This window comes from Chrysoperla carnea, chromosome 4 (genome assembly GCF_905475395.1).
Source record: "Chrysoperla carnea chromosome 4, inChrCarn1.1, whole genome shotgun sequence".
Taxonomy (NCBI): domain Eukaryota; kingdom Metazoa; phylum Arthropoda; class Insecta; order Neuroptera; family Chrysopidae; genus Chrysoperla; species Chrysoperla carnea.
The window spans coordinates 107898-122957 of record NC_058340.1 but is presented as its reverse complement, the minus strand read 5'-3'; the positions used below and the strand labels follow the sequence as shown (position 1 = coordinate 122957).

Genomic DNA, 15060 nt, shown 5'->3' with positions numbered 1-15060 from the left:
GTATTCGATTTAAGTTAACTGTTGTATAACTAATAAATAATACGATTGCATACGTATTATACAACAATAAAGCATCTATCTTTATTTTATACATAAGAACGTTCATAAAAACTTTAAATAACTAACTGTATAAGTATGATTTACAAACTGTATAAGTATGTATGTATGTATGTATGTATGTATGTTTTTTGTATACAGATTGGATTTTATACTGTTTTCCATGATCATATATGTGTATGTGTACTAAGAAGTAGGTATAGTATAGAATCCAATCTGTATAGGTATACCTAGTTTTATTTAATATTAATTAATTTAATTATTAATTAAATATAATTAATAATATTGATGTAAATGTTGTTGTTGTTGTTGTTGTATTGTAGTTAATAAATGATGTTGTTGTTGTTGTTGTTGTTGATTAATTAAATGTGAAGTATTTTCTAATAATAATGATTTATTAAATTCTTTAGTATTAATTGTTGTTGTTGTTGTTGTTGTTGTATTTGTTGTTAATTCTTCACGTTTTTTAACTTGTTTCCGTTCTTTAGCACGTCTATTTTGAAACCATATTTTAACTTGACGTTCTGATAAACCTAATGTTGCTGCTAGTTCTGCTTTACGTCTAATCGTTATGTAACGTGAATAATGGAATTCCTTTTCTAATTCTAAACGTTGATGATCTGTATATACAACACGATATTTATCTTTTGTACGTGTTTTACCTGCAAAATAAAAAATTAAAATTAAATTTAATTAGTTACTCATTTTTTTATTTTAATATCTACTTATTTATTATTATTATTATTAAAATATAATTAAAAATAAATCAAAATCTTTTCTCTACATAAGAATTAGGTATTCAATATCAATAAGAAAAACTTGATAGGAGCTGCATTAGCTAAGCGAATTCCATCAGAGATTGAATAACTAACTGCATATTTATCTTAAAATCAAATATTGCTTTTTTAATTTTTAAAGAATTTAATAAAATGATCTTAATAAATAAATATTAAAATGTAAGTAAATAAATATTATAAAATAAATTAATTTTTAAAATCAATGAATACATATTTAATTTAAAGTGTAAAAATGTTTAATGTATCATACAAACATACAAACATACATATAGTATAGATAGCATACTAAATCATTGATTGTATCATTTAAACTTAATGTCCTTTAAATGTCTAAACATTAAACATTTAGATAGCCTATACCTATGTATGTATGTATGTATGTATGTATGTACTTACAATATCTATATTTATTTATATTTATTTTACTTTAATGTTTACCGACAATAACATTAGCTACAAATAAATACCTAAACTAAACTAAATATTAAATAAATATTATATTTTATAACTTAATTATTTTATATTATTTATTGTATTTAAAAGAAAGTAAAAGGTTAGATATGGTTATAGTTATGGTTATGGTTATGGTATAGGTTATGGTAGGATGGTACCTAACATATTACTTTATTTTACTTTACTTTACTTTACTAGGTATTAGTTATTTATTGTTAAAATATTTTTAAACTAATAATAAACAAGATACCTAGTACCTAGATATCCTTTAAAAGTTTAAAACCTAAATATAAATTAAATATAAATAAATAGATATTGATATTTATATAAAAACTAAATAGAGGTACAAAGGTACAACCTTCTTTTTAAATAAATACCTATATTTATTTTATGATGGGGTTCACACTTGGATTTACTTTATATTTTATTTAATTAAATATTAATATTTATATTTATATTAAGTTAGCGGATCACTTTTATAGATTATTTAAATGTTCAAACAGGACCGTAGCTATCTACATGTACAGGCAATAGGTACTTGTGTTAAATATGTAAACAATGATATAAAAATATTGATAAAGCGTCAAGAATCAAAGTTTTTTTATGTTTTCTTTTTGAAAAGCGCCGTATGGTAATGTTTGTTTTTTTTTTTTTTGGCATTAATAGTATCCGTGATATATTTTCTTGATGATGAAAACATTTTTGAAGCTCATTCAGCGATTAATTTTTGTGAAATGAACACATTATTGTAAGTTGTTCCATAAAATACTTCAGTGTTAAAAATCACAATTTTAAAATGAAATAATTTAAAATTTTATGAAGCAAGAGACCCCAAAACTATGTTTATAAATGAACATTCACTGTATTTACTCAAACAACTTTAAATAATTGTTGTATCTTGCGGTCAATAAAAATATGACACTAACTAAATATGTTAAAATATGTTTATTTATTACTTTTAACATCAACTATCAAATATATCTGATCTGATCTGATCTGATATATTAGATCAGGTATCGTATTCTTTTATCCACAAGTATAACTATTTTTAATAAATATATATGATTAGATAATTATCAATATCAATAGATATCGATTATATTTAATAATAATGAACATAATAAATTAATTATAATATATTTATTTAAATAGATAACTATATCTATAAAATAAATATAAATAGGTATTATACATATAACTATTATACCTATATTTATTTATATCTAATAAATAATTTAAGTATTAGGTATAGTTTTATAAATCATAAAAATAACAAATTTTATATCTATTTTTAAATATAAAATAAATATTAAATTATTTATTATTAAGTATCTGAATCATTAAATTAAATTAAGTAAGCAAGTATATTAAATATATTATTATTATTAAATATATTATTGTTTTAAATAAATAAAAGTAGTTCATAAAATAATAAATAAATAAATCATTATATTATTATTATATTATGTTAAAATAATTAAATTTAATAATATTTATTTATTTATTTATTTATTTATTATGTGATTTTATTATTATTATTATTATTTATAAATAAATAAGTATAATACTAATAATATTATATTATATTATATTATAAGTAGGTACTTATTTATTTATAAACAATTATATTTATTAATAAATATTTATTTTATTACATACGTAGGTATATATATATATATATATATATTTAATAAATTAATTATTTATTAATTTAAAACTAATTAGAATGAATTATAATCAAATTAATTAATATGTAGATAGTTATAGATAGGTACCTATAGATACCTATCTATAACTATCTAATTATAATAAAGTTTAAATTGGATAAATTATAAAAATACTTGATTATAAAATTATAAGAATGATAGTTTATTGAATTCGGAATACGATATCTATTTGATTTTTAGTAAATATTTAATATAATTTAAAAATATGAATATAAATATGTTTTTATAAATAATATACTGCAGGTATAGATAGGTACCTACTTTACTTTCATACCTTACATAATTTATTAAATATACTTAAGTATATAAAGTTATATTTTAATATTTACAGTCTACACTTTAACTAACTACACTAATGTATGTACACTATATGTAGATAGGTAGGTACTATACTATAAGACAGGATGTTTACATATGATATGATATATAATATAAGTATAAATATATATAATAAACAAATATAGATACCTATATATATATATTTATATTTGTATGTATTTTTATCTACGTAGGTACCTACAATACTTATATGTACTTACAACATGTGTAATATTTACATTGAATTTACTTTACTTAATATTTAAATATTTAATTATCTACCTACATAGGTAGATAGATATCTATTTACGTAGATAGATGAATATTACAACAAACTAATAACAATATCATATCATATCATATTTATAATTAATATTAAATAAGTAGGTACAAAGTATATTAATTACATTACATTACATTATTAATCAGTCAAATTAATTTATGAAAATGTTAATAAAATTGTTAATGAATAAAATCAATTCAAATTCAAAAACTAAAACCCCGACGCTCTTAGAAAATTAATCGTGCTCTTAAAAGTAGGTATTTTAACAAAAAAATATACTTATCAATTTTAAATTGTTTTAAATCAGTAAAACTATCAAAATATTCTCAACATTATCAAAAATAATTAAGTAGTTACTTAGACGAAAAATGTAGGTAGATAAGGGTAGTTAGTTACTTGTATAAGTAAACATCTTTAAAATATAATTAAATAAGAAATTAATCACTATAAAATTTCAATTAATATGACACACCATCTTACTTTTTGAAACATCAAGTTCTTTTTTTTTTAATTTTAATATTAATTAAGATTTACGGTATTAAAATTAACATGACCTTTTAACAATTTTAAATCCAAGTTTGAATTAAAATTATCAATATTGATAATTAATTACAAATTTGAATTAAAATTGTCAGTATTGACAATTTTAATTCAAATTTGTAACAAATACTTAATTTCTTAAAAAGTAGAACGGCGTGCCATAAATTAATGTTTTTTTTTTTTTTTAAATTAAATAGCTATCGATCGATACAAGTCTGGTCTGTTGGAACATCAAGATTTAAGTATGTCGTAATAAATGTTGTTAATTAGTTTGTTATTAACAAATTAAATTTTTTTACAATTATCAAGCGCATGTTGTTATTAGAGAAGGATGTGAACCACAAAACACATTTCTTACATTTATGTTTTTAACAAATGCGTCAATTTTTGAAAAATTTCGATCAGAACTCAAAAGTTTGAGTTTGTAAATTTAATGACAAAATTAAGATTTAGAAGCGACAAGCGTCCTCCTTACTATGCCCTGAATATATGAAATATATATGAAGGTATACCAAGTTTAGACCCAAGTTTTTCACCTATTTACCCAAATCACCTATTTATAAAATCACCGTCTGTCTGTCAACACGATAACTCAAAAACGGGAAGACATTTCAAATTGAAATTTTATAGCGTTCTCAGGATGTAAAAATTGATGTCGAATTCATAATAAATGAGCTACATAGGTCAATTGGGTCTTGAATCGTAGGACTTATTTAGTAAACCGTTAGAGATAGAACAAAAGTTTAATTATAAAAAATGTTTCTTATACAAAAATAAACAACTTTTTTCTTTTTTAAATAATCGTTCGTAAAAATATCATTGTTTACCCGTGGCCGTGAGGGCGCAATTAATATCAAAACATTGTCTATTTTCTTCCAAAGTATAAAATGTAAGGAGGATTGATTGTCTTATGAAACATATTTAAAAATTAAAAAATTATACAAAACATCAAATAAAAAATAAAAATTTAATTAAAAGTTCTAGCTCAAGTATTTGTACATATTTTCTTTTTTTTCTTCAACTTTCTAGCTTCAAAATTAACTGAAGTATGTTAATTATAAATGGAATTTTTTAGTAATTCAATCGAATGAAGAAGTATTCATCTTGTAAACTTGTAAAAGTTTATATGTAAAAATTATTTCTTCTAAAAAAAATTAATAACTTTTACCCATTTACCCATTTGAAAGAGCAAAAAAATTCCATTTTAAAATTGGCATATTTAGGCCAATTTAGAAGCTAGAAAGTAAAATAAAAATCGAAAAAGTATAGAAATAGTCGTCAATAAGAACTTTTAGTTCGTTTTTTTTATGCATAGTATTTTTGTTATTTGTAAAAAAAATTTTAAAACCTCCCGACTACTTTCCCAAAAAGGATGGACTTTTTTTTTTTACAAAATATTAACAACCAAATAAAGAACTAATAACAGGGCCGGATTTAAAATTCTGCCGCCCTGGGGCATTGAAGAAAATGCCGCCCTATGACTGAAATTTTATTTTAATAGTTGTGATATCTTATTGGAAATAAATTAATTAAACTATTTTAATAGTTTTCACTTAAATTTCCTATATTATAATATACAAAATTTTAATTTGATACATAATGCATAAATTATATTTCTTGAAAGATAAAATCTTTATTTAAAAGAATTAGTTAATTATATATTGTATAGAAAATGTTTTCTCACTTTCCAAATTTTGCGGCCCTAGAAAATTTGCCGCCCTGGGCACTAGCCCCGATTGCCCCTAGTGTAAATCCACCACTGACTAATAAATTAAATTTCAAAGATGCATTAATTTGTTTCTTGTAGTAAATGTAGGTACTTGTTAAGTAGGTATGAATGGATTTTAAAATTAATAGATTTAGATACTAATTAGATAAATAAATATTATTGATTGATTGATAAAAAGTAATCAAACTGAACATACCTGGATTTGGTTGAGTGTGATAAGATGGTTTACGCATCCATTCGTATGGTGATCTACGTCCAACTATTGTTGTATTTATATTGTTATTATTATTATTATTGTTGTTTATTATTGTTGATTGTTGTTGTTGTTGTAATGTTGGTGGTATTATTGTTTTACTTGTTATATGATGATGATGATGATGATGATGTATATTATCATTATCATTATCATTATCCTCATCATCACTTGATGATTGATGATTATCATTATTATTTATATTTAAATGATGTTGTTGTTGTTGTTGATAATGATAATGTTGTTGTTGTTGTTGTTGTTGTAATATTGTTAATGATGGTGGTGGTGATGATAAATCACTACCAATTGATATTGTTATTGGTGGTGATGGTGGTATTATTGCACCACCAACACCTGCTGTTGGTACTGATAATGCTGTTGTTGATAATTGTTGTTCATTATCAGTATTATCATTTGATTGTTGATGATCATGTTGTTGTTGTTGGTGTTGTAAATAATGTTGATGATGTAAACTATTCATCACACTATGATGATGATGATGTGGATGATATGGTGATGATAATGATTGATAATGATGATGATGATTGTGATAATCAGTTGGTGCAGGTGGTGATGGTGTTATGTATTCTTGTGGATGATGATTCATATGAAACAATGATGGTGGTGGTGGTGGTGGCGGTGCAGAAACAACACCACGATGATGATGATGATGATGCCATAAAGCAGCAGCAGCACCTCCAACACTTAATGATGATGGTGGTGATAATGATGATGATGATGTATTGCCATCATGATGATAACTCGATCCAATCATTAAATGATGATGTTGATGATTATCATTTTGTATTGAATTTAAATGATGATTATGATTATTATTAATTGTTGATTGTTGTTGATTATTACAATATTGTGATGCTAATGCAGCTGCAACAGCTGCTGCTTGATGATGATGATGATGTGCGGCGGCTACAGCAGCTAATTGTTGTTGATGATGTTGTTGTTGTTGATGTTGATGTACAACTGATGATGATGATGCATGATGTTGATAATTATTATGATGATTAGATGATGGTGGTGATAATGATAATGATTGTTGTTGTTGATACCATGATCCAAATGTTGTATTATTATGATTGGTAGCACCAGTTGATGTATTCGATGATAATGGTACAGTATTCGTATTAATTGGTGGTGTTGTAACTTTTAATTTAGGTGATGTACATGATTTATCACTTAATGATGATGATGTTGTTGCTGTTGTTGTTGGTGTAATTTTTGTTGTTGATAATGTTGATGTTTGTTGAAAATCATTATTATTATTATTATTATTATTTTGTATTGATGATGCTACAGTTGGTGATAATGATAATGAATTCTGTTGTTGTTGTTCATTATCGTTATTAATTGTCGTTGTTGGTGATAATACATTATTATTAAACATTTTGATATTGTTTAAATATCACAAATCATAAAACATTTATATTAAAATTTAATTAATTTTGTTGTTAATGTTATGTTTTCCGTCGCGTCGGTCGGATTGTGTTACCTTGTTAGATTGTTATATTAAAATTAAACTAGTCAATCATGAGTAAAACACACATAAACTCACACACAATTCAATATAATTTAGATACTTAGATATTATTAACACATAAATAAATTAATTATTTATTCTAAAGCTGCACTTTATAATTACTTACAAGCACACACACTTACGCACAAACTTACACACACATAATATTTTTTAAATAAATAATTAATTAATCACATAAAGTTTGTAATGATCTTAACACAAAATAATATATTATTAATTATTATTATTATAATAAACAAATTAATTAATTAAAACACTTTTTAAATAAATATAGATATAGATATAGGTAGATATTATTATTATTATTATTGATTAATGTTTTGTTGCCACTTATATAAATATTGTGATTGATTTTTATTTTGAATAAACAAACATTTATATTTGTTTTAAATAAATATGTATTTCATTACACTCACATAATGTTTTATTAATAATTAATTTAATCAATAATTAAATCTTGTAACAAATAAATAAATTAAAATGGTTGTATGTTTGTTTGTTTGTTTGTTCGTATACTTGTAGGTATGTTATGTTGTTGTTGTTGTTAACAGTTTAATGTTTAAATTTCAACTAAATAAAATTATTTTTTTAAATATCTATCTACAATCATAAATTTAAATATATATATATATATATATTTATTATCTTTATTTAATTTTATATACATTTATATAGTTTAAATAAAGATAGCTGCTATATATAATACACCATTATTATTATTATTATAATTATATAATAATGGTGTAGGTACCTACATATTTATATATATATATATATTTATTTTATATAGCTTTATCTTTATTTAATATAAAGATAGTTATATATAATTATAATATAAATAAAGGTGGAGTTTATATTAGTTATATTAAATATGATTGGTTAGTTCAATATATATATATATATATCTACCTACCTACTATTATATATTTATATTTAATACACATGCGTATTTATATTATATTATTATATACATGTACATACATGTATATAATAAGTGAAAACAAACAATTAACTGAGTTAATTGTTGAAATACCATATATGTATACACAATGTTGATGACTCAATCGTTAGATGTAAATAAAGAAAGATAGCCACTCTTATACATACATGTCACAGATACATGATTGGTATGTATTTGTATATAGTATATACTATACAATGTTCGATCCTAATTTGTGCCCACACGGATAAACAGTGATGTTTCAAACAAAAGTTGTTTATTTCTTATGAGGAGTATTTTTTACATTTAAACTTTTGTTCTAACCTAATGATTTACAAGATGGGTCCTATAGACTTGATATTTCTTTTCGTTTTTTGAGGTATCGTGTTGACAAACAGACAGACAACCGAAAATGAACTAATTAGATGATTTTATGGACACCTCTATTAAATCTTTTCCGTAACATCAATATTTTTAAGCTCTAGTTACAAACTTAGGACTAAACTGACTATACCTTGATATATATTACATATATACATGGTATAAAAATTCTAAATTCTAAAACTAAAACAAGTAGCTTGGCTGTAATTGATTTTTAAAAGAATTCAAACAGTGACTTTTTAAACAATTAACTCAGTCAATTGTTTACTTTCTGTTGTTATACGTATAGATAGGTAAGTCTAAGTATAAAGTTAGCTGCAGCTTTTAAAAGTATTCAATTTTAAGAGGATAGAGGATAGAAAACAGAGGATTCATTGCAGTTAATGATTATTTATTGAATCCATTGCATTGGTGTGTGTGTGTGGTACCTACCTACCTACCTACCTACCTACCTACCTACTTATTTATGTTTAACGTTACTTTATACCCAAGTAAAAGCACATCCATCCCGTATAAACTCAACAGCTGAACAAAAACGATTTAAAACATTTCAAATCCTTTCAATTTTAATAACTCTTTTTTAAAAAGGTTTTGTATTTATTGTTTGACTTTAAAAAGGCACTCAATTCAACTGTTTTTTTTTTTTTTTTATGTTTGTTATCTCAGAACTTTCGAGTGGGTAAACCGATTTTGATGATTCTTTTCTATTTGAAAGCTGGTGCTTCCCATGTGGACCACATTTCAATTTGGTCCAATTTTGACAATGACGTCCATGGAAAATCTATAAGTAGGTAGGTCTTAAATTTGGATTAAGTAGGTAGGTATATGCGCGACAAATGCACGAATAACTCAATATCACGCCAATTGATTTCGATGACTCTTTGTTTAGTGACAAATTAGTTAGTACCTACCTACCTACCTACCTACCTACCTACCTGTATAACTGATTATTCTTATAATTCACGATTTAATGAAGTTTATTTAAACAAAAAATATCTAATCTTTGGATAACTATCTATTTTATTAATTAGCTATATAAGAAAATGTCAACCACGAAGGTACCTACTTACCTACCTTCCACTTATCTATAGTGTCCTTATTTGTATGTACGTTCGAGTGTTGGGTCTGTTTTGACGTGAACCTTGGCTTCCGGATTTCTATGTCTGTATTCATCACAGATTTCGATCAGGGTTTTGAAAACTTTTCTGAAAGCTTCTCCAGCGTTTCCACTTCTTTCAATCAAAACCTTTTTCGTAGCATATCAGCCAGTTCCATAGTAACGACTCAAAGACAAAATCAAAGAATGTATTGATCTCAAAATATGCATGGATATCTGACAAGGCATGGAAACTTGTGTCATAAATGGATGCATTTATAGCATTATATTGCTAATTCAAATTTATTCGATATCAATAGGAGGGATTTTGGCTGCTGAAACACTTCCTATGCGCACGCACCTGCAGTATTCTTTATAAAAGCGGTTGGTAATTATTCATCATGGGTACAGACTACAGACATGACATTGGGGTATTCGGTTTAGTTACTAAATATTGTAACTTTTGTTAAACAACTTTTTTTTTAATTCTATAAGATAAACAAAAAATTTTTGAGCCAAATTTGGCGTCACAGGCTTTTGCCTACTCAGCCTGCTGATAAATCCGCCTCTGAAAAAGAAACGATTATTAATCGTTTCGTTTAGTTTAGTGAAAAATATTTTAGGCATTTAAAAGTTCTTTTAAATCGTTTTAATATCATTTTAAAACGATTCTTTAATAATTAAAATTAGTTATGAATCGTATCAGACAATTTAAAATTATACAAGATAGGTATTAAAAATAATTGAACAATTTGTTTGAACAGTAACACGTGGATCAATGTTCATAACGATAACGATAACGATAATCATGTTTTACCTAATTTAATAAAATTACGTCAAGTCTGTCTGTCTGTCATGTCAGTCGTTGTAATAAAATAAAAGTATTAAAAGGTAATAAATAAATAAAAAACACATCAAAATCATAATTATTATCAATAATAAAGATAAACATAATTTTTATTTTATTTTATTATTTATTTTTACAACACAAGCTTATTACCTACTTATTACAACAGAACAAAACAGTACAATTACTACATACATATTATATTTATTTTAATAAATTTAAACCTTTTTGTTTTAATTTATTTTTAATCAATTCATTTTTATTGAATTCATTTAAATTATTTTTATATGCATTACTTTCTATCGCTTCATTTAATTCATTTAATTTCTCTATTATTTCATTTGTAATATTTTGTTGTTTTATTAAACGTTTATTTAAATTCATACCAAATGTTGTTATTAATTTGTTATTATTATTAATATATGTATAATCTGATTTTAATTCTAATTTTATTATATTTGATTTATTTGGATTTAATTTATTATTATATTTAATATAATTATTAAATAATCTATAATGTATGATTGATAAGCAACTGTATGAGTATGTTGATGATGTTATATAACCTAAAAATTAAAAATATAAGTAATATCTTAAACACTTGTTTTTTATTTTAAATTATCTTATTTATAAAAGTATTACATACCATATTATTAATATTAATATTTACTTACATTTAGAATGCTTTAAAATATTCATTTTTTTATAAATAATAAATAATTATTAGAGTCAGTATTCAATCTTGTAATAATAATAGATATTAGATAGAAACAGCTCTGTAATGAGTGTAATGGTGTTGTTCACTACTACTAGATGTCACTACTTAACAGTTATTTAATTGAAGTAAATAAAATCAAATAATATAATAAAAATAAAAATAATAATTATTTTAATTAAAAGTAAACTTGTTATATTTTTAATAAAGATCTTATTGTTTATAAATTATAATTAATTAATATTAATAAATTATAAATATTTGTATTAATGTTGGTATAATTGATTTTAATAAGCAGGTAGTTAAGTTGGTATCAACAACTATAAGATATAATAAATGTCAAATACAAGATAAATAAAATAAAATAAAAAATAAAAATGAATTCAAATATAGATTTAAGTGGTAAATTAATAATAAAAGTAGAATTAGATGATGACATTCGTAGAATACCAATCCATAATGAAGCATTAACATATGATGAATTAATATTAATGATGCAAAGAGTATATCGTAATAAATTATCAAATACTGATGATTTATTAATTAAATATAAAGATGAAGGTAACTTTATCTTAATAAGTTATTATTAAAATATATTAATTAATTAATATTTATTTTTAGATGGTGATTTAATAACAATATTTGATAGTTCTGATTTAACATTTGCTATTGAATATAGTCGTGTTTTAAAATTAAAAATATTTATTTTAAATAATAATAATAATATTAATAATAATAAAAATAATAATAAATCAATATCATCAATAAATAATATAACAGATATACGTGAATGTTTAAGTTCAATGCGTGATTTAATTAATAAAATGATTGATACATTTGATAATATTAATAAAAATACAACAACAACAACAAATAATAATTCATCATCAAATACAATTATTAACAAGTAAGTAATTAATAACTTTTATCTCATTGTAATCTATTTAATTAAAAATAAAGTTATTATTAATTTTATTTATTTAAAGTCCAATTAAACAGTATTTTTAAATTAATTAATACAAGTTATACACTTTATAATTATTTATTTTAAGTACAACAACAACAATAACAACATCAACGACAACAACACATCCAACATTATCAACAACAACAACAATTAATAAACAACAACAAGCAACAATATATGGAGGTGCAACTGGTGCTGGTGGTGGTAGTACATTATCACATCCATATGTATGTATAATCTTATGATTTTTCACACTCATAAATCTTCTGCATATTAATTTTCATGAAAATCATTGAAGCCGTTTCTGAGATTGCTGATATATGTATATGAGCTACACTTTATTAATAGTAGATACTTGTTGTAAAAACAACTCTCTCTATTTACATTTATAGATTACACCAACAACAATAACACAACAACAACAACAACAACATGGTGGTAGTGGTATTATTGTTGCAGATCAATTAACAAATTTAAATTATCAAACAACAATGTATCAACAACAACATTATGGTGGAAGTGGTGTTAATAATACATCATCATGGATACAACCACCACCATCAGTAGCAACACCAGCTAATGTGATTGTTGGTACTTTAAAACAACAACAACAACAACAAGATGGAAGAATTGGTGGTGTTGATATGAATCCATTAAATTATCATCAACAAACATCATTATATTATAAACAACAACAACAACAACAACAACCATTAAATAATACAACAACAACAACATTACCATTATCTAAATAAAATAACTAATAGCCATCATTATTATATAATTGTATTATTATTATTATTATATATTATTAATACATTAACAACAAATTAATTAATTATTATTATATTTATATTTATTTATTATTCATAACTGGGAGTTGCAACTCGCCAACTATGGATAATAATTCGTACTAAATTAAAATCAAAAGAAAGCCCATAATTCAGTTGTTACAATTTCAATTACCAAATGGCTATACTTGTTCTTGTACTGCTTACCATTTTTAAAAGACAAATAACAATATTTAAATCAAATAAATCCTGCCAACTGGCGATCAAAATTTGTACTAATTAAATAATAGGAAGTGGACCGCACTTTTCAGTAGTTCCAATTTAGACCACCTCATTACTTACCACTTATCAATTACTATCTATCAATCAAGATGCCAATGCCTGCTAATCACAGATGAAAGTTTATTTTACATGGATAGATAGGCAACTCTACTGAAAATGATAAGTTGTTCAAACAGTTCCCTCTGGAGTAAGGCACTTACAGTGAACTATTTTTTTTCAAATAAAATGGTGGGAATTAGGTAGATATTATTTGAATTATTTCTATCCAGTTTATCATTTTTTTTATACTTATATGTTTCTTAATAAAATAAAATAATAATTTATTGCAATATTGGAAACAAAATAGCATTCATTTTTAAATATGTTATAATATGTTCTAATCAGTGCAGTGACTTGATGGCGTTGGTAGGTATAACTATATCTTAAATTCAAACGAATTTCAACACACGGAATTCTCTACCTATATGTGTTATGTGTTACTTATGTTTCTATGATCAATATTGACACATGGTAAGTATTATACCTGGTAGTGTGATGGTACCAGTCAGTGTCAGGTACGAATCAACACGTCATCTCATAATCATATATCAATACACAATACAATGCAACTGCAAGTACATACAATACTATACTTGAGTTATTTTACCGAGACACACATTAAAAAAAAATAACTAAAAAACGTTTTTAAAGAACACACACAGTCTTTAATTTATATGATTTGATCTTTTAATTCTATGATTTAAAATAACTTATATTCAAGCAAAAATATAAAATCGAAACAATTAAATTGTACTATTTAAAATTTAAAAAATTGGCCTCGATAAACTAACTCGAGTATAGTAGATGAGATAGTAATGAAGATAGTTACGTATGTAACGTAAAAGTATGTGATGAATGTCAAACTTGATAATAATAATAACAAATAGAAAACTTTAAACTAAATCAGTTGTAGTTGTATTTATTGTTTGCACAATTTCAAATGTTTTTTATTTTTAAATATTTAATATCATAGTAACTCTTGCTTACATTTTGTTAACACAAAATGCATAAAGATGTAATTTCATTATGACGCTTGACGCTGAGTTTGAGCGTCAAATTAAATTACTTGGCCAGTTTATTCCGTGCTGCTATCTGGATGAAGAAAAAAAATCTTAAGCAGCGTCAAACTTAAACTGAGTTTTTCTCAGAGAAAAGTATAATTTTTTATTATCAGGTTTAATTTTGAGAGTATTAGATAAATAAATTTATAATATATATTTCGTAATGTGACGAAAGTAAAGGTTTAATTTAAAAAAAAAAAATTATTTGCTATTGATTGCCATTTTGAAA

General features: G+C 23.5%; 2 protein-coding genes across 2 annotated transcripts; one reads left to right on the top strand and one right to left on the bottom strand.

Moving 5' to 3' along the window:
- Positions 1-480: 480 nt before the first annotated feature.
- LOC123297624 (homeobox protein 5-like) lies at positions 481-7792 on the bottom strand (the record flags this gene model as incomplete). The annotated part of the gene is made up of 2 exons (XM_044879367.1): positions 6101-7792; positions 481-719 (listed from the first exon to the last, which is right to left on the bottom strand). Coding segments are annotated over exons 1-2 (1698 nt in total), but the record flags the coding sequence as incomplete, so codon positions are not given.
- A 4630-nt stretch (positions 7793-12422) lies between these two features.
- LOC123298367 (kinase and exchange factor for Rac A-like) lies at positions 12423-13424 on the top strand. Its single transcript, XM_044880353.1, has 3 exons — positions 12423-12598; positions 12744-12885; positions 13051-13424. The coding sequence occupies exons 1-3, from the start codon at positions 12495-12497 to the stop codon at positions 13411-13413; spliced, it is 609 nt and encodes a 202-aa protein (XP_044736288.1). The 5' UTR covers positions 12423-12494; the 3' UTR covers positions 13414-13424.
- The last annotated feature ends 1636 nt before the right edge of the window (positions 13425-15060 follow it).